We start from the raw sequence: 19968 nt of genomic DNA, 5'->3' as shown, positions 1-19968 counted from the left end.
CATTAATTTATATAGATTTTTCTTTTCCCACCTATTTTCATTATTTTTAAATGCATTTCCATCCATTGTTTTATCTCTACCTTTTAGACTTTTTCGATTCCTTCACCCTACCCCACCCCCACTAGGGCTATCTGTACCTTAACAAAAACAGAATTACCTGGAAAAACTCAGCAGGTCTGGCAGCATCGACGGAGAAGAAAAGAGTTGACGTTTAGAGTCCTCATGACCCTTCGACAGAACTTGAGTTCTCGAACTCAAGTTCTGTCGAAGGGTCATGAGGACTCGAAACGTCAACTCTTTTCTTCTCCGCCGATGCTGCCAGACCTGCTGAGTTTTTCCAGGTAATTCTGTTTTTGTTTTGGATTTCCAGCATCCGCAGTTTTTTTGTTTTTATCTATCTGTACCTCACTTGTCCTGCTTTCTACTTAATTAGCACATTCCTTTAGATAATATCACCACCTTCAACATCTCTTTGTCCTTTTGTCAGTGACATCTCTTGGTTATCTCCATCTATCCACTGGCCCTCTATCCAGCTCTACTTGCCCCACCCACCCCCCCCCCCCCCCTTAAACCAGCTTATATTTCACCCCTTTTCTATTTTTCCTTAGTTCTGTTGAAGAGTCATGCGGACTCAAAATATTATCTGTGCTCCTTTCCACAGATGCTGCCAGACCTGCTGAGTTTTTCCAGGTACTTTTGTTTTTGTTTTCGATTTCCAGCATCCACAGTTTTTTGCTTTTATCTTATTACAATCTTTACTTTGTTAACCTCACCTCCACACTTTTGTCATCAATAAAAGTAACTAAATCCATGCGGGGGCAAAAGGACATCAAATATAATGAGCTTACTTGTTACTCACAGCATTTCACAATTGGCAACACCAAAAAACAATGTAGTTGTATAAAGTAGCACCCAAACATATCGAATATAAAAATGATTGTGAATTACAACCGCATCACATGTTCTAAACAAGATTTACAGACTTTTTTCCCCCAGTTGTAGACATACATCTCCCTTATTATTAGATTGGTGATAATTAAGGGACAATAAGAGAGAGGTTATTGTTACTGGACTAGTAATCCAGAGGCCTAGACCAATGATTTGGTGATTTCCTGCCACAGTAGCTGCAGAATTTAAACAGAGTTAATTAAATCTTGAATAAAAACTCCTTAGAAACCAGAAATTGTAGAGCAGCTATAGACAGTCTGAAGATAAACAAACTTGCTTTTGGAACTTGAGAATAATGTATATAATATGCCTCAGATATTTGCTTACAAAAGTCCAGTTCATTTTACATTCCTAGCTGTCAAGTAACTCAGGGTTTTAATTCTTATTTTAACTACATTAGGTTGGAATACTTTGCATGATTTGAGCTAAATCAAAGTCCCTTTTTTTAAAAAAAGCAACATTTGTTTGAAAAACAGTTTTGCTCAATGGAAGCCTCACAACTATATTAAAATGTTGCAGGTCCTCTCCAAGAATCAGGCACAGTTGAACACATCTAGGCTTTTCCAAATTTCTTTCAGAAGAAGGTTCTGGTGAGAATGTCTTGGTTTTGCTCCTGATGTAAAGTCCCGATTCCAACAGCAGGTGCTGGAAGAGGTGGTCGGCTAACCAACTTCAACTAGAGACAAATAATTAAAATTGCAAGAGTTACCTTTTTTTGTGAAATTAATTAGGAACAGCAAACGGTAAGATGAACAAATATTTATTGTGAGCAAATGACCAAGTGGACAGGCCTATAAGAATGGTAGCAGGTTTAAGTGGCCAAAATAGCAGCTGCATCTAAACTACATAAAGCAATTGTCATCACTAGCAACAAAATATTTTGGCTTGGTAATTGCGTCACAATTGAAGCCTAACTTTTTCTGTCCTGCCGTGGAATAAAAATGTCAATTATCTATATTTTTGACATCATGGCCATTAATAAAAGTTTCATCGTTGGCTTCCACTTGTTCCCCATCAACATTTTGCTCCCTATATAGACATGGATCAGTTTCCAGGTCTGTACAGAGAACACCTCGTTATATAATTCACTGTCTTCATTATCTCAGATCCATGATTTGACGCGAGCTTTCGGACTGCTTATCTGGCATTAAAATCATGGATTAGCCAGAACTTATCCTAACTTAACATCTACCCTGTACGAAAATGAAATAATGTGGATGCTGGAAATCTGAAATAAAAACAGAAAATGCTCAGCAGCATATGTGGGGGGAGAAACAGGGTTAAATGGATGGATTTTACCGTAGGCATTGGGACCCTGACGTTGGGACCAAATGGGGGTTCTGAGCCTGCACTTGCTGGATGTGCACCCGCTGGCTCAATCTTCCCCAAGTTGCTTCCTAATTAGCCTTTCTGCTCGCAGTCCTACTAAGGGCAATGAGTGAGTTCTCAGTGCTGCAAGTTTCAGCAGCTCCAACATGAAATGGGCACCGCTGGGGGAGGTCAGGAGCTTGCAAACTCCTCCAACTCATGTGCCAACACATATCCATGGCTGCTGTTGCCTCCTTTGAATTCTGCCCTTCCTCTGCACCTCTTTTGTTTGCAGAGGTTTCAGCCATCTTAGTCCCACACAAACTCACTCTTTCCACCTCTTCATCCTGCTACTTCTCACCTCCAGAAACACCTTTAAAACTTATCTCTTACACCTTGCCTTTGGTCACCCAACCCTTTTCTTTTACTGCTCAGCATTAATTTTTGACACTGAAGTTATTAGAGGCATTCAATACATGTAAGTTGTAGGTGAATGAGAACCTCATTCTTCCCATACATCATATCATGGACTATACCTCTACCATTTAATCTTCAGCAAGGACACTCCCAGATTTCCAAGGGTTGACAAGCAACAGTATCCATACTTACACATCTTCACCATCCAACCCACTTTTTCTGTCCTCCAAAAACATCCCTTCCCTGTATCCTTCATAATTTATAACCAAGGTCACTTGAACTTTTGGATCAGCTGTTGTCACACTATACTGCAACATGACTATTCAATGTTAACTAAGGTGACTATTCAAATTTGATTAAGAAACTACTTAGCAGGTCCATTCCTACATTACAATAGTGACTACACCTTGTAAAGTATTTCATTGGCTGAAAAGTGCTTTGTGAAAGACACTTTGTAAATGCAAGTTGGAATGATGCAATTCTGGAAAGGGTCAATGGAAGCGGAATGCAATGATGGTAGGGGTCATAAACAGTGCTATCAAGCGGCACTTGCTTAACAATAACCTGTTCACTGACGCTCAGTTTGGGCTCTGCCAGGGTCACTCAGCTCTTGACCTCATTACAGCCTTAGTTCAAACATGGACAAAAGAGCTGGACTCCAGAGGTGAGATGAGAATGACTGCCCTTGACATCAAGGCCGCATTTGACTGATTGTGGCATCAGGGAGTCTTAGCAAAACTGGGGTCAATGGGAATCAGGGGGAAACCTCTCCACTAGCTGGAGTCAGACCTACCACAAAGGAAAATGGTTGTGGTTGTTGGAAGTCAATTATCTCAGTTCTAGGACATCACTGCAGGAGTTCCTCAGGGTAGTGTCTTAGGCCCAAGAATCTTCAGCTGCTTCATCAATGACCTTCTTTCTATCAAAAGGTCAGAAGCAGAGAGGTTCGCTGATGATTGTACAATGTTCAGCATTGTTCGCAACTCCTCAGATACTGAAGCAGTCCATATCTAAATGCAGCAAGCCCAGGACAATATCCAGGCTTGGGCTGACGATGGCAAATGGCATGCCACACAAGTGCCAGGCAATGACCATCTCCAATAAGAGATAATCTAACCGTTGCCCCTTGACATTCAATGGCATTACCCTCTTTGAATCTCCCACTAACACCATTGACCAGAAACTGAGCTGGATTAGCCATATAAATACTGTGGCCACAAGAGCAGGTCAGAGACTAGGAATCCTGCAGCGAGTGACTCACCTCCTGACTCTCCAAAGCCTGTCCACCATCTAAAAGGCACAAGTCAGGAGTGTGATGGAATACTCCCCACTTGCCTGGATGACTGCAGCTCCCTCAACATTCAAGAAGCTTGACACCACATAGGACAAAGCGCACTGCTTGATTGGCACCCCATCCACAAACATTCACCCCTTCCACCACTGGCGCACAGTGGCAACAGTGTGCACTATCTACATGATGCACTGCAGGAACTCACTGAGGCTCCTTAGAAAGCACCTTCCAAACCCACAACCACTACCATCGAGAAGGACAAGGGCAGCAGACAAATGGGAACATCACCACCTGGAAGGTCCCCTTCAAGCCACTCACCATCCTGCCTCGGAAATATATCGCCGTTCCTTCACTGTCACTGGGTCAAGATCCTGGAACTCCCTTCCTAATAGCATTGTGGGTGTACCTACACCACATGGACCGCAGCGGTTCAAGAAGGCAGCTCACCACCACCTTCTCAAGGGCAACTAGGGATGGGCAATAATTACTGGCCTAACCCCCATGAATGAATAAAAAAAAAGTTTAGTTTCTTTAGAAGTAGCATACCAATTATAAATAACTGGATCCACATCTACATGAATTAAGTTACAATGCTGTCGCTCCAACAAGACTTTAAAACATCACATTTTGATCAAATGGAGTATTAACATTTGAACATTACTTGGATGTATGTTGGCTTACCTTGCATGCTAACTGTTTTTCAAACCTCGGGGATACAAAAAACCATGGGCCCATATTCTGTGGTTCCTCTTGACTCCATAAAAAGTCTGAAAAATGACTATCTAATTTAGTATTTATAACATGTAAAGGCTGCCCTCAAGTCAGTTTCGCTGTTGTGTTTGCTAACATGTTACTGTGTTCTTAAAAGTAATTCATTGTACATTAAATGCTTTAAGATATGATATGGTGCTAAGCAAATACAATTGTTTCTCAGTTCCTCAATACTTTGACCAATGTGGAACTTGGATTAGAAAATTCTTAAATCTGAGCTGCATGAGGAGCTCTCAGCGATGCCATTAATAGCAGCACTAAATTGGTCCTCAACATCACTATCTTAGGGGGAAGTGAAAACAAAAATGAAAAAAAAAATCCAGGGTTCATTCTTCAGACTGTTACCTTGCATTTCTTGCTGCAAAGTGTAAATAGGAGCTGATTCAGTAGTGCTGCCTCCACAGGTTGTGTGCTGGCATTTACTGTCAAGGTTTTGAAATGCAGCCTTAACGTTTTGGGTGAGATCTGAAGGACAGCTAGTGCTGATGGAACAATGCCCTACGTGAAGCAGTGTGGGCGCGAAATCCAGTTTTAAAGTACACGTATATTCAGCACATACTACAACATTAGAATGAAGTTAAAAACTTACGAGGTAGGTTTTCAAAAATACATTTAGCAATGTTTCAGGGAATGTGCATTTATACAACACACAACATCCTTCATAGGAGCATAATTAGACAAAAAATGTTTAATGAATAAATGTTGCTAATACTCAAAATTGCATTCATATATCAGTGCAGTTAATAGGGGTTATGTTCCTAGATGGCAGATGCCTCCTCCACAGGCAAGTAGTTTACCAACTCATTGTCAGGATTACATGTCTTCTGGTCAAATTGACAAGGCAATTAATGTCTGTGTCAATATTTTCAGTTAAAAAAAATTGTACTAATAAGGCAACACCAACCAAAAAAAGGAATTGAGGTCCCACACACAAGGAACATTTTTACCCAAGTTTTCTGAAGGTGTCTGATTGGCACTACATATTCAAGGCTAGCATAACATTTGCTAAGCAAGTCTAAGCAAGTCTGACCTTTTGCATTTTTATATTTATCCATTTGTTGCTGAAGTGCTTCCAGTGGGAAAGGACAGAGCTCTTCTACCCTGATGAGTGCTGTGTTCTGTCCTGCTTCACCTATAGATTCTCTGTGTTTAAGCAGAGTGTAATAGTGTTTTCCAGAACATACTACCACTCGACTCACACTGAAATAAAAAAGGAATTCACAAAAAAAACAATTAAAAGACTGTTGTAGGAATATGGTGCTACTGCACCATAAAAATATACAGTTGTCTGTAAAACAAATTATCAATGTATTAAATAATGAAACTGAAGATGTTTTTAGACAAATAGTAAAACTACTGATCTTCAATAAGTTCAAGATTCTGTAATTGATGTTGGAAACATAAAAAAACTTTCAATTATGACGTCAAATCTTACTTTAACCTGTAAAATTACAGAGAGCTGCTGTTGCACCAAGATTATAGCATTCTGTTCATTAAAGCTCCCCCCCCACAACACTGCTGGAGGGATCATTCGGGTTTGTAAAAATGTGCACGGTAGACATTCCTACTGAACAAATTGAATATACAAGGACCACATGCGCTTTAAGGCAATGAAGAATATATTTCTATGGTTACTGAGTTAGCAGCACAGTTATTCAAATTGTTTAATTTCCAACCCCTTCCCCCCATTTCCAAGGTAATATGTTCTGTGGATGACCCAGGCCTCTGCTGATCCAGTTGTGAGCTACTTACACAAAATAAAAGGTAGACTACACCAGCCTTGCTAATATGCTATCGTCAGATCTTCCCTTTAATCCTGGGAATTTTCTGGATAAATCTAGACATGAGAATTGCAAAGTAGCATGTGTTGGAAAGAGGAAATTAACCTTGGTTGTGATGTACATATTTGATGCAAATATGCTATGCTATACATAGACCACACAAACTGCTAAATACTTATTTGCAAGAGCCAAGAACCAGTCTGAGTTTTAGATTTTTCTCCGTATAAACCAAAAGGCCATATTTTAATATTTTTCCTAATGAAGTCAATAAGCCTGGCTAATTAATGCATTCGCCTGAATTATCACATTGTCCCAAATATTTTAAAAAAGGAAAAACCATGCCTTAACAGAATTCCTTACTGCATTGGAAATTACTTCATAAACAGTGAATTTTCTCCTACAGTGATTCAGCCATTTCATGCATAGCAAGACCCCCAAAGGCAGCAATGACTTAAGTGTTTTTTTCGGTGTTAGTAATGGCAAGAAGGTTGGTCAGGAAACACTGGTTTCCTGCTTGCTGAATAATGCAATAAGTATTACATGTCCACCTGAACAGTCCGAAAACAATTTGTCTTGGCATCACATCTAAAGTAAGGCAATTTGAACAATGCATTTTGTAAAGGAAAAGATCTGTTTAATAATGTGCAAGATTATAGGGATAAGGCAGGGGATTGGGACTAGGTGAAATGCTCTTTCAGAGAGCTAGTGCAGACTCGATGGGCCGAATGGCCTCTTCCTGCACTGTAATGATTCTGTGATTCTGTACAGATGCCGCAGTCTACAGTTACATTTCACAGAGGCAGGGATCTTTCACATCATGAATGGAATATAGGACTATGGACAGGAATCCCAAATCATGGTGCTAACGGATTGGGACTTCATTGTGGCACCAAAACAGAGAGATTCAAAAATATCTGCGCTCAGGCCATTTTTATTATTCACAAATTGAGAATGGTCAAAGCTGACATGCTGGACAACTAGCAAGGTTGGAAAAAGGAGGGTGGAGTTTTAAAATTGTGTAGATTGTGGAAAAATTGGAGTGGGGCAAGGGGTTATGTAGTTTTCATAACCTGGAAAGGATGTTCATGTGAAACAGTGGCAGTGAGACTTGATTTCAAGTGTTTTTAAAGCATAATAGGCTGGAAACAAAAGAAATAGAATAGTGATGTGCCAGCATTGATCCTTATTTATTATGTGGCAATTCAGGTGAATACACACCTCCTTGAAAGTGAAGTACTGTAACAGATATTTATGCTATGCCTTTATATGTAGGTGCAAACATGGATACAAGTTCACATGTATTTGAATTTAAAAATCTATGCAATATCTTTAGCCATTTATATTATTAAATACAAATGGCAAACACAATTAAAAAGTAGAAACATTCTGGACATTGTCCTAATAGTCAATTCATTCACAGGAAAGGTCCCTGATTTACTTCAAGAAAAAGAGCTCTTGTGATCATTTCGGAAAGAGAAATAATTACGTTTTAGGATCCACCGATGAATCCCCGATCACAGGTTTAAAAGTAGTTCCTGGAGCCATCTCATCTAAACTGGAAACTGCAGCCTTCAGAAAGAAAAGATACCATTTCAGGAAATAATTCTATATTACATTCATAATAGATTGGCAACAGGATAAGTCAAGACACATGAAAGAACTATTAAAATTATCATATTAATTCTTGACTAAATATAAAATGTGTTAAGCATTCATATATTTTCATTGCTTCAATACAAGGCAATGGTGCCAAGTATAAATTTATCTGTATGTAGTAAAGTAACCCCATCATTGTCTGGGACATTTTTTTTTCATATTCATAATTGGGTATTTTCACAAGAGGAAACAAAACTACTTCAAGATAACTTTGAAATAACTAACTTTGGAATAACTTTGCATTTATAGTGCCTTTCATGACCACTGGACATCTAAAAATGCTTTACAGTCAGTGAAGTACTTTTGAAGTGTAGTCACTGTTGTAATGTAGGAAATGCGGCACTCAAGTTGCACACAGCAAGCTCCCACAAGCACCAATGACCAGATATCTATTTTTGTGCTATTCATTGAGGGATAAAAATTGACCAGGACACCAGGTAAAACTCCGAGATAAAAACAAAAAAACTGCGGATGCTGGAAATCCAAAACAAAAACAGAATTACCTGGAAAAACTCAGCAGGTCTGGCAGCATCGGCGGAGAAGAAAAGAGTTGACGTTTCGAGTCCTGTCCAGAACAGTTCTGTCGAAGGGTCACGAGGACTCGAAACGTCAACTCTTTTCTTCTCCGCCGATGCTGCCAGACCTGCTGAGTTTTTCCAGGTAATTCTGTTTTTGACCAGGTAAAACTCCCCTGATTTCCATCAAAATAGCACCATCAACAGTATAGCATGACCTCAGTACTACACCAAGTGTCAGCTTTGATGTTGTGCTCAAGCTCTGAGGCAAGACTTGACCTGGAACCTCATGACTCAGGCAAGATTGTGACCACTGAGCCCATGAATGACAATACAATAGAGAACATATGAAAGCTTTAACTAAGGTTACAAGATAGTGAAGCAAAGGATAGAGTCCTTAAAATTGGGAGATAGCAACTGTTGGTGAGACAGGCACAAGACACAAAGGGATATTGGCTTTGAAGCATTGGAAGAAAGCAAATTCTCTCACCAAGAGTCATAGAGAGGATCGAGTTGCAGCAACTGAGCTATTGCAATGCATGGGACTAGAAACTTTGAACACAAGAGTTTTTGATTTGTGTTGATAATGTGACTGGAATAATCAGCTAAAAGTGAATATGACCAGATAATGAACGGAGGTGCACAATATGAAACAGAACAGGCTTGCAGTGCTCTGAGAGATCCTCTTTCTCCCTATCCTATATTTTCCTCTAATCTCACTCTTGTCTCTCCTCCCACTGCCCTTTCTCCTTCTCAGCCTTCTTCCTCACTCCTACCTTTCCCTTCCTTTTCCCCTTAGAATCAGATAGAAACATAGAAAACAAAAGAAGGGGACATTCGGACAAATGCGCAAGAACAGCTGTGCCATATTTCTGCTTCTTGCCCAGAATCCTGCATGTTCCTCATCCGGAAGGACCTGTCCAAATCTCTTTTCAAATGATTTATGAAATCAGTTTCCTCCACCTTTTCAGGTAGAGTGTTTCATATCCCAACAACCCTCCAAGTGAAAAAAATTTATCCTCATCTCCTCTCTTGATCTTTGGGCCAATGATTTTGAAACCATATCCTCTAGTTATTGAGCCACTCGCCAAATGGAATAATTTTTCTCTGTCTATTCTATCAAACTTCTGATCATCTTGAAAACCCCTCTTGCGTCCCCTCTCAAATTTCTTTGTTCCAAGGAAAACAGTCCCAACTTTCCAGCCTCTCCTCGTAACTGAAGTCCCTCATCCCTGGTAAATCTTCTCTGTACCCTACATGTGGCCTTTACGCCTTTCCTGAAGTGTGGCACCCTTTATCCATTTCCCTCCCTACAAGTGACATCAGAATTTTGAAAGAAAACTGCCAATGATTTCAATTCTTAACCCAAGTCGGTGTCCAGTCCCATTGGACATTCACATAACTGAGGACAATATGGCACAGCCCATCATCGACTCATGTGAAGAATTATTACTTGCTCAACTAGAAACCATATTCCAGCAAAGAATCAATGCTTTCAGGTGAGGAAAAGGAGAAAACAAGTGAGGAAAGTGGCACTGAATACTTTTTTTGCTCCTAAGATGTTGAAAATCCTGGATATCCGGCTCAGAGTATTTTAGTCCCAATGATTTTTCCAGACCTATGTCTTCCTTGGTTCCCCACCACACCGGGAATGTTGTTTCTGTCTACATGAAGGCAGATATAAAGTATTTGTTTAATGTCTCTGCCATTTCCTTATTCTTCAATATAATTTCTCCCTTCTCTGCCTCTAAGAGACCCATGTTTAATTTTGCTAATCTTTTTCTATTTACGTATCTATAGGGGAGAATTTTTGGTTCGGCGAGCGGGGGTGGGGCCTGCTCACCAAGGCATAAAATGAAGCAGGGTGACGTCAGGTGTGTAGCCTGACTTCATCCCGTGTCATTTAGATTTTCAGTTCAGCGGGAATGCAGCCAAGTTGGCTGCGCGTCTGCTGAATTGTCAAATGGCCTGCTTAGGCAATTAATTAACTAATTAAGGCTATTGAGAAAGCTGCCCATCCAACCATAAGGTTGGGGGGGCAGGCGAAGAGCCCAGGCGGCCTTCGCATTTTTCATGGAACCTCATCCATGGGCGGGAGGAGGTTTCATGAAGGGTTTATAATTAAATAAATTTTCTCATTAAAGTCCATTGACATGTCCCAGCTCATTTGACAACCGGGCACGCATCACACTAGGAGGGCCTTATTTGGCCCGCCCACATAAAATGGCGGCGTGGACCAGATCAAGGGCGCCAATCGGGTACGCGCCTGCCCCCCCACAATCCCCCCGACAGGGGGAATATTCCCTCCATAGAAGTGTTTACAATTTTTAATGTTTTTTGCTCATTTACTCTCATATTCTCTTTTCTGTTAGTGTATGATCATCTTTTGCCTTTTCAATTGTTTGCTGCACCTACATGCTAGCTTTTAGTGACTCATGAACAAGGACACCCAGGTCCCTATGAACATCCACACTTCCCAAATTCTCACCGTCTAAGAAGCATTCTGCCTGGTTTTTCTACCAAAGTGAATAATTTCACATTTATTCGCATGATATTCCACCTGCCACGTTCTAGTCCATTCATTTAGCCTGTGCAAGTCCTCTTGAAGATTCCTTGCATCCTCCTCACAACTTGCATTCTCAGTCAGTTTGGTGTCATCAGCAAATCTGGAAATATTACAATTTATACCCAATCTAACCTAATAATAATAATAATCTAATACTATCTTTGACTTCTCTTGTTAGCTACAGCTGGATCACTGGTCCTGTGTGGTTTCTATTCCTTAAGGGGAATGCATACTTGTTGGCAATTATGAATTAATTCTTGAAACGTTTCCCCATATTGACATATTTCAGAAAAATAACTTGTAATTATATAACGTCTTTCATGCCCTCAGGGTGTTATCAAATGCTTCATCACCAATGATTTTTTCCAAGTGTCGTCATTTGCTTTGTAAGGAAACATGGCAGCTATCTTATGCACAACAAGACCTCACAAACAGCAAATTAGACAAACGTTTTTGTACTGTTGATTGAAGGATGCATATTGTCCTGAACATTAGAATTCCCTTGTGAAACAGTCAATCCAAAGAAGAAAAGCGAACCTTTAATATTTTGTTCAAAAGACGAGGGCACCTCTTGTCAATGCAACACTCGTTTAACGCTGCACTGAAGTGCAAGCCTGGATCATTCGCTCAAAATCCTGCAGTAGGGCTTGAACACACAACAGGATGTGGTGATACCAACAAAAGCTTCAGCCCTAATCTAGCCTCATGGGTAAACTGGGCCAAAGGGGAAATTATAAATACGTTGCAATATTGTGTATGTCCAAATACATCTCAGTTACAGAGTTTTTGTTCCGCTTCCCATTTATTTAACAAAGTTCACTGCAAATGAGGTCAAAGATAATATTTACAGAATGAGCTTCATAAACATGCAGGACTAATACTACCAAGTACATTTGTGGTCATATTAGAAGTGTAACATGTACTCACTGGGAGACGCAGCAGCATTTTTGGAGAAGCTACAATCAGGGGTTTACGAAAGTTTCTAATCATCTGCCGGCGCAATAAGTGAAAGTACTGTGCTGGGGTAGTCGGATGTACAATGAACATATTTACATTATCTCCATCAACACCTTCTTCCTTGCTGTCACACATCTGTGGAGAAGAGGAAGCAGCTTATGGTGAGAAGTTATATGTTGTGTTGGTTCTCTGCCATTCTGCTTTTTTGAAGCTGTATACCAAGCTCTAGTGAAAAGAAAGCCTGCCTGTTTGCTGAAAAAGGGAAAGACCTTGGATTGTAACAGCACCTTTCATGACTTCAGGATGCCCCAATGCACTTTACAGCAAATTAATCACTTTTGAAGTGTTGTCACTGTCGTAATGCACAAAATGGAGCAACCAATTTAAATTTTCATTTTGGGCACCGGCCATCAAGAAGAATACATCATGCAATACAGACTTACAAGAATGGTATGGGGGTTAGAAGGTTAGGTTATGAACACAAGTTGCATAATCTTGGCATGTATTATCTTGATTATAGAAGATTGAGGGGTGATTCAATGTTAATAGGATTTGATGGTCTCACTGTAGTTACTCCATCTCCTCTGGTGGGGAAAATTAAGCACAAGTCATTCAGGATTGAAATTAGGAGCAACTTTTCACACAAAATCTGGAGAAATCTGAAACACTTTTCCCCTGGAAGTCTATGGATGCTAGGATAATTGGATTTTTCAAAACAGAGATGGGTTTTTGATAAGGGTATCAAAGGATATTTTGCAAAGGCAGGTAAATGGAGTTGAGATGCAGAACTAACCAAATAGCTTAGCAGGCTATACGCTGAATAGCCAGATGAGCTGAATTAGCCCCTTCCTGTTCCTGTTGTGAATCAACTATTTTATCCCCTCTATAAAGTCAATTAATGAGTGGAGTCTCTATTCTATCTGGCTGGAAGTCAGGCATTTTGGGCAGTTCAATGCCAGATTTGGGAGTTAATTTTAGCAGGGCTTCCAGCTTTTCATCTTTGAGTTAGATAAAATGAGTACCAGGCCTTACAATGTGGGTAGGAGATAGGCTGCAATTGGACAGTCATCAGTATTTGTTATACTGTTGCCATACCTCATAAGGTCATAAGAAACAGCAGGATAAGCCATTCAACCCATCCAGCTTGCTCCGTCATTCAATAAGATCATGGCTAATCTAACTGTGCTTAATGCTACTTTCTTGCCTATCCACATAACTTTTGACAGCCTTGTCAATCAATAATCTAACTTAGCCTTGACTATATTCAATGACCATGCCTCCACTCTTCTCTGTGGAAGAGAATTTCAAAGACTAAACATCCTCAAAGAAAATTCCCCCTAATCTCAGTCTGAAATGGTATACCCTTATTTTGAATTTGTGCCCTCAGTTCTAAATTACCTCACAAGAAAGAACGTCCTCTTGGCATCTACCCTGTCAAGCCCACTCACAATCTTATGCTTCAAAAAGATCACCTCTCATTCTTCTAAACTCCAATTAGTGTAGGCCCAACCTGCTCAACCTTTCCTCATAGGACAATCACTTCATCCCAGGAATCAGCCTAGTGAACCTTCTCTGAAACACTTCCCAAACGAGTATATCCTATCTTAACCTCTTGGATGCTCAGCAATTGAACAGTTCATGCCTAATGGAGACAAATCTTCATGGGTCATCTCTTGCAATACTTGGATAACACACCTAAATGAAAATGAGTGCTAGGGACATGGATTGATTTACATCCTATTTTAATAGCCTTTTTGAGTAGTAGTTAGGACACATTCCGGCACGGGTGAAAATGTGGCTTACCTGCAGGAAACGCTCCAAACGACAGGAGGAGTGTTCGGGGCCTGCACCATCATAGCCATGAGGTAGGAGAATAACCATTCCACTCTGTAGCAGCCACTTCGCCTCACCTGCCAAACATACAGTATTTAGTGGAGACAAAATCTCAGACTCTGTTTCAATAGATTTTCAACAAGTGTAAGAATGTGTACTCTTGCAAGTGACACAAATGGAGCAAGTTTCACATATTCACTCATTAAACTGGTCAACTGAACATAAAGGGAATAAGTAGTATCTTAATAGATGGTTTGTTATTTTTTTCTGATCTAGACAGCCTGACTCTTTCCCCCACGGAACAGCTAGGAATTTGCAAACAACTAGCAAACTAAAAGCAAAACTCCACCAGCAATTAAGTCTCTAAATCTTTCATGTGAACCTTCCAGAGAACTCTGGGTTATGCCACCAATCCAAATAAAATAAATTAACAAAAAAAGGGACACTTTCTCAAAAGAAATCCAAATCATACAGAGGAAAGAAAACTGTAGCAATTATAGTTTTGGGAAATGTAGGACTGTGGCTTTAAGAATAATCCTGTGTTGTTAGATCACATGATCTATGCAAACCAAAGAGTTAGCAGCGCAGGGAACCTCTGCAGGAGAGTTCTTCTTTGGCTATGGAGTTTGATGCACACGTGTAGTTGTTGCTGCTGTACTGTAAATAAAATTAAATGTTTCCACTAAGAAAAGTTGTTTGAAGATCAACTCTATAACAGAAACTTAACTTAATATTATTTACACAGTATTGACTGTGCACTTAGTGCCTGCCGGTTGTGTAAAAGCGCACACTATGCTGCTTCTTCAGGGCCAGGCCATGAAAGAAGTGGACAGCCAGAGTGACTAGCCTCATAAGCCAGGCCCAATCTGGGCCTGCAAATGGCTGTCGTGACCAGGCCCAGGAGCAGAGCCATGAGGAGGTCCTCCAAAATGCCAACTCCCTTCCACACTGGATGGTCAAAGATGAGCTCGATGGAATTGCAGCCAGTAACTGAGGAGCAGTCCCTTCAAATAATGAAACAGGGGAATAATTAGTCTCCAATATTCTCAGATTTGTTCCAGTTACAACAATTAGACTTTGTGGAATTAAGGAAGGACAGGCTTGATTAAAATAGTGCTCCTTTTTCGTAGGAAGCAACTTTCCTTGAGGGAGTCACTGATCAAGAAAGGACCATTAAGATGTAAAACAGCTTACAGGGTGCAATATATTACATTATTACATGATATTGCTATAACCCTTCTTTCATTATACTAAAGTAAAGCCATTGGAGATATGCAAATATATATTGATCACACAAGTGTTACCTCAAAAAATATTGCAATGATCTCTACAACTGTTATTCCTCACTCTAATTAATGTTTCTCTTCCTCCGAGTCCCTTCTTCCTCCCCTCTTGGACTCTCTCTGTTTATTTCCAATTGCTTCTTGATCTCTTTCCCTGTTTCTGAAAGTCTCTTCTTCCACTGCCTCCTCTCTCTTCTGCTCATCTCCCAATTTTTCAGTATGCGTCTGGCACGTGATCTAGTATTGATTAGTCAATTAGTACTCAAGATGGCAGCTAGCACGTACTAGATCAAACATGGGAACTGGAACTGGATAGCGCACGGCAAACAGCAGATTAACAAAGGGCATTCGAGAACTATTGCAACACAGAGAAAAAAACAAAAAAACTGCGGATGCTGGAAATCCAAAACAAAAACAGAATTACCTGGAAAAACTCAGCAGGTCTGGCAGCATCGGCGGAGAAGAAAAGAGTTGACGTTTCGAGTCCTCATGACCCTTCGACAGAACTTGAGTTCGAGTCCAGGAAAGAGCTGAAATATAAGCTGGTTTGAGGTGTGTGTGTGGGGGGCGGAGAGATAGAGAGACAGAGAGGTGGAGGGGGTTGGTGTGGTTGTAGCGACAAACAAGCAGTGATAGAAGCAGATCATCAAAAGATGTCAACAACAATAGTACAATAGAACACATAGGTGTTAAAGTTAAAGTTGGTGATATTATCTAAACGAATGTGCTAATTAAGAATGGATGGTAGGGCACTCAAGGTATAGCTCTAGTGGGTTTTTTTTTTATTTTATATAATGGAAATAGGTGGGAAAAGGAAAATCTTTATAATTTATTGGGAAAAAAAAAAGGGGGGAAACAGAAAGGGGGTGGGGATGGGGGAGGGGACTCACGACCTAAAGTTGTTGAATTCAATATTCAGTCCGGAAGGCTGTAAAGTCCCTAGTCGGAAGATGAGGTGTTGTTCCTCCAGTTTGCGTTGGGCTTCACTGGAACAATGCAGCAAGCCAAGGACAGACATGTGGGCAAGAGAGCAGGGTGGAGTGTTAAAATGGCAAGCGACAGGGAGGTTTGGGTCATTCTTGCGGACAGACCGCAGGTGTTCTGCAAAGCGGTCGCCCAGTTTACGTTTGGTCTCTCCAATGTAGAGGAGACCGCATTGGGAGCAACGAATGCAGTAGACTAAGTTGGGGGAAATGCAAGTGAAATGCTGCTTCACTTGAAAGGAGTGTTTGGGTCCTTGGACGGTGAGGAGAGAGGAAGTGAAGGGGCAGGTGTTGCATCTTTTGCGTGGGCAAGGGGTTGTGCCATAGGAGGGGGTTGAGGAGTAGGGGGTGATGGAGGAGTGGACCAGGGTGTCCCGGAGGGAGCGATCCCTACGGAATGCCGATAAGGGGGGTGAAGGGAAGATGTGTTTGGTAGTGGCATCATGCTGGAGTTGGCGGAAATGGCGGAGGATGATCCTTTGAATGCGGAGGCTGGTGGGGTGATAAGTGAGGACAAGGGGGACCCTATCATGTTTCTGGGAGGGAGGAGAAGGAGTGAGGGCGGATGCGCGGGAGATGGGCCGGACACGGTTGAGGGCCCTGTCAACGACCGTGGGTGGAAAACCTCGGTTAAGGAAGAAGGAGGACATGTCAGAGGAACTGTTTTTGAATGTAGCATCATCGGAACAGATGCGACGGAGGCGAAGGAACTGAGAGAATGGGATGGAGTCCTTACAGGAAGTGGGGTGTGAGGAGCTGTAGTCGAGATAGCTGTGGGTGTCGGTGGGTTTGTAATGGATATTGGTGGACAGTCTATCACCAGAGATTGAGACAGAGAGGTCAAGGAAGGGAAGGGAAGTGTCAGAGATGGACCACGTGAAAATGATGGAGGGGTGGAGATTGGAAGCAAAATTAATAAATTTTTCCAAGTCCTGACGAGAGCATGAAGCAGCACCAAAGTAATCATCGATGTACCGGAGAAAGAGTTGTGGAAGGGGGCCGGAGTAGGACTGCAACAAGGAATGTTCCACATACCCCATAAAGAGACAGGCATAGCTGGGGCCCATGCGGGTACCCATAGCCACACCTTTTATTTGGAGGAAGTGAGAGGAGTTGAAGGAGAAATTGTTCAGCGTGAGAACAAGTTCAGCCAGACGGAGGAGAGTAGTGGTGGATGGGGATTGTTCGGGCCTCTGTTCGAGGAAGAAGCTAAGGGCCCTCAGACCATCCTGGTGGGGGATGGAGGTGTAGAGGGATTGGACGTCCATGGTGAAGAGGAAGCGGTAGGGGCCAGGGAACTGGAAATTGTTGATGTGACGTAAGGTGTCAGAGGAATCACGGATGTAGGTGGGAAGGGACTGGACAAGGGGAGAGAGAAGGGAGTCAAGATAACGAGAAATGAGTTCTGTGGGGCAGGAGCAAGCTGAGACGATCGGTCTACCGGGGCAGTTCTGTTTGTGGATTTTGGGTAGGAGATAGAAGCGGGCCGTCCGAGGTTAGGCAACTATCAGGTTGGAAGCTGTGGGAGGGAGATCCCCAGAGGAGATGAGGTCAGTGACAGTCCTGGAAACAGTGGCTTGATGTTCAGTGGTGGGGTCATGGTCCAGGGAGAGGTAGGAGGAAGTGTCTGCGAGTTGACGCTCAGCCTCCGCGTGGTAGAGGTCAGTGCGCCAGACAACAACAGCACCACCCTTGTCAGCGGGTTTGATGACAATGTCAGGGTTGGACCTGAGAGAATGGCGTGCAGTAAGTTCAGAGAGAGACAGGTTAGAATGGGTGAGAGGAGCAGAGAAATTGAGACGACTAATGTCGCGCCGACAGTTCTCAATGAAAAGATCGAGAGAAGGTAAGAATCCAGAGGGAGGGGTCCAGGTGGAGGGAGAATATTGAAGATGGGTAAAAGGATCCGTTGAACTGGGAGAGGACTCCTGCCCAAAGAAGTGAGCCCGGAGACGAAGACGGCGGAAGAAGAGTTCAGTATCATGCCGAGCCCGAAATTCATTGAGGTGAGGGCGTAAGGGTATGAAACTAAGTCCTTTGCTGAGCACTGAACGTTCAGCATCGGAGAGGGGAAGGTCAGGGGGTATAGTGAATACACGGCTGGGGTTGGGATTGGAAGATGGGGTGGGGACGGAGGGACAGGCAGGGGTGGAGGGTCCTAGATGGGTGTTGGTGTCAATGAGTTGTTGGAGCTTGCGTTCCTTAGCACTTGAGAGAAAGAGAAAAAGTTTCTTGTTGAGGCGTCGGATGAGCCGAAGGATAAAATGAAACTGGGGGCACGCGCAGCTTTGAAAAAGGGTACGGCGGTGCTGCTGGAGGGAGAGGTCGAGTGTGTTCATATGGCGGCGCATGGCACTGAGTGTGGATCTCAGCATGTGACGGGAACAGCAGTCCGAGAAACGTTTTATGTCCCGGAGATACCTGTAATCCTGGGTGGGTTCGAAACATGAGGGGTGGAATTTCAGTTGAAATCCATGTGGGGTAAGTCGGAGACGGAGACAGTCACTGAGAAAGGAGATATGGCTGTGAAAGCGGGTTTTAGTAAACACCTTGTCAAACACTAGGAGAGAAATGGAAAGCAATGAAGGTGAACAAGGCAACAGAGAAATCCGGAAATCTTGTCGCAGAGAGGAACAGAACTTCTTCAAGGAGGTAGGCATTTCTTGAAGAGCAGTGGCAGTCAATTAAACACAGACATTATTGCAACACATGTGGATGAAAGAGACTTGACTGAAACTGGGAAATCCCCTTTCCATAGCATTCCATATATAAATATCCTTACAATTTGACTAATCTGCCCAGCAGGATACTTTGTTTAAAGCCTCACCTCCAGAGATAAATGTGTCAAACATAATTTGAGCACCGTTGAAAAAGTCCCCAAATTGGGCTTCCCAAATTAGAAGTAGCTTCGGGCTTTCAATACTCATCCCATACTCAAAGCCGAGCACTGCCTCTTCTGACAACGGACTGTTGCAGACCTGATGCAAAGAAGATATAGCGTGTTAATTTTTTTCATACATATTACAACAGACTTTTATTTAAATGATTTGATCTTAAAAATTTTATTAAGTTAAGATGTATTTTCTCCACTAATGCGATTTTAAAAACTTTCAGCTTAACATTAAAGTTACTGGGGTGTATGAGTACACGAATGGAGAGTGCTGCAGGATGCAGGTTCAGAGTTACAGTTTTCACCATAATGGATTCCTGATCTTAGTAGGATGTGTGGAGGTGATTTCTTTCAGAGAATGAGGTAGGAAGAGAATGGACACAGCGCAGGTCAATTCTTCTATATCGTCTAATGATTTAAGATTGTTGTCTGTGTAAGCAGCCTTTCTTTCAAACAATTTTTTTTTCCCTTATTCTTTCATGGGATGTGAACATCACTGGCCAGGCCAGCACTTACTGCCCTTTCCTAATTGCTCTCAAGAAGATGGTGGTGAGCTGCTTTCTGGAACAGCTGCAGTCCATCTGGTGTCAGTACAGCACACCCAGAGTTCTGTTGGGGAGGGAAATGCAGGTTTTTGGCCCGGTGACGATGAAGGAAAGCAGTTATTGTTCCAAGTCAGGATGGTGTGTGGCTTGAAATAAAGAAGTTTTTCCCCCACCTTTTGAAGTAGTCACCCCCCACCTCCCCCCACCCGCCACCTCTACATTTT

General features: G+C 42.0%; 1 protein-coding gene across 1 annotated transcript in view; it reads right to left on the bottom strand.

Moving 5' to 3' along the window:
• Positions 1–692: 692 nt before the first annotated feature.
• Positions 693–19968, bottom strand: part of dhtkd1 (dehydrogenase E1 and transketolase domain containing 1) — a 46843-nt gene continuing 27567 nt past the window's right edge. Inside the window, exons 11-17 of the mRNA XM_041202156.1 lie at positions 19137–19287; positions 14014–14120; positions 12181–12345; positions 8003–8085; positions 5766–5935; positions 4646–4731; positions 693–1624 (exon numbers count right to left, since the gene is read on the bottom strand). Coding sequence (XP_041058090.1) covers positions 1523–1624; positions 4646–4731; positions 5766–5935; positions 8003–8085; positions 12181–12345; positions 14014–14120; positions 19137–19287 — 864 coding nt within the window. The 3' untranslated portion in view covers positions 693–1522. The remainder of the gene's footprint in view (positions 1625–4645; positions 4732–5765; positions 5936–8002; positions 8086–12180; positions 12346–14013; positions 14121–19136; positions 19288–19968) is intronic.

Source organism: Carcharodon carcharias, chromosome 13 (genome assembly GCF_017639515.1).
Source record: "Carcharodon carcharias isolate sCarCar2 chromosome 13, sCarCar2.pri, whole genome shotgun sequence".
Lineage (NCBI taxonomy): Eukaryota > Metazoa > Chordata > Chondrichthyes > Lamniformes > Lamnidae > Carcharodon > Carcharodon carcharias.
Note: the sequence above shows the minus strand (reverse complement) of the source record. Positions and strands in the feature narration are given on the sequence as shown.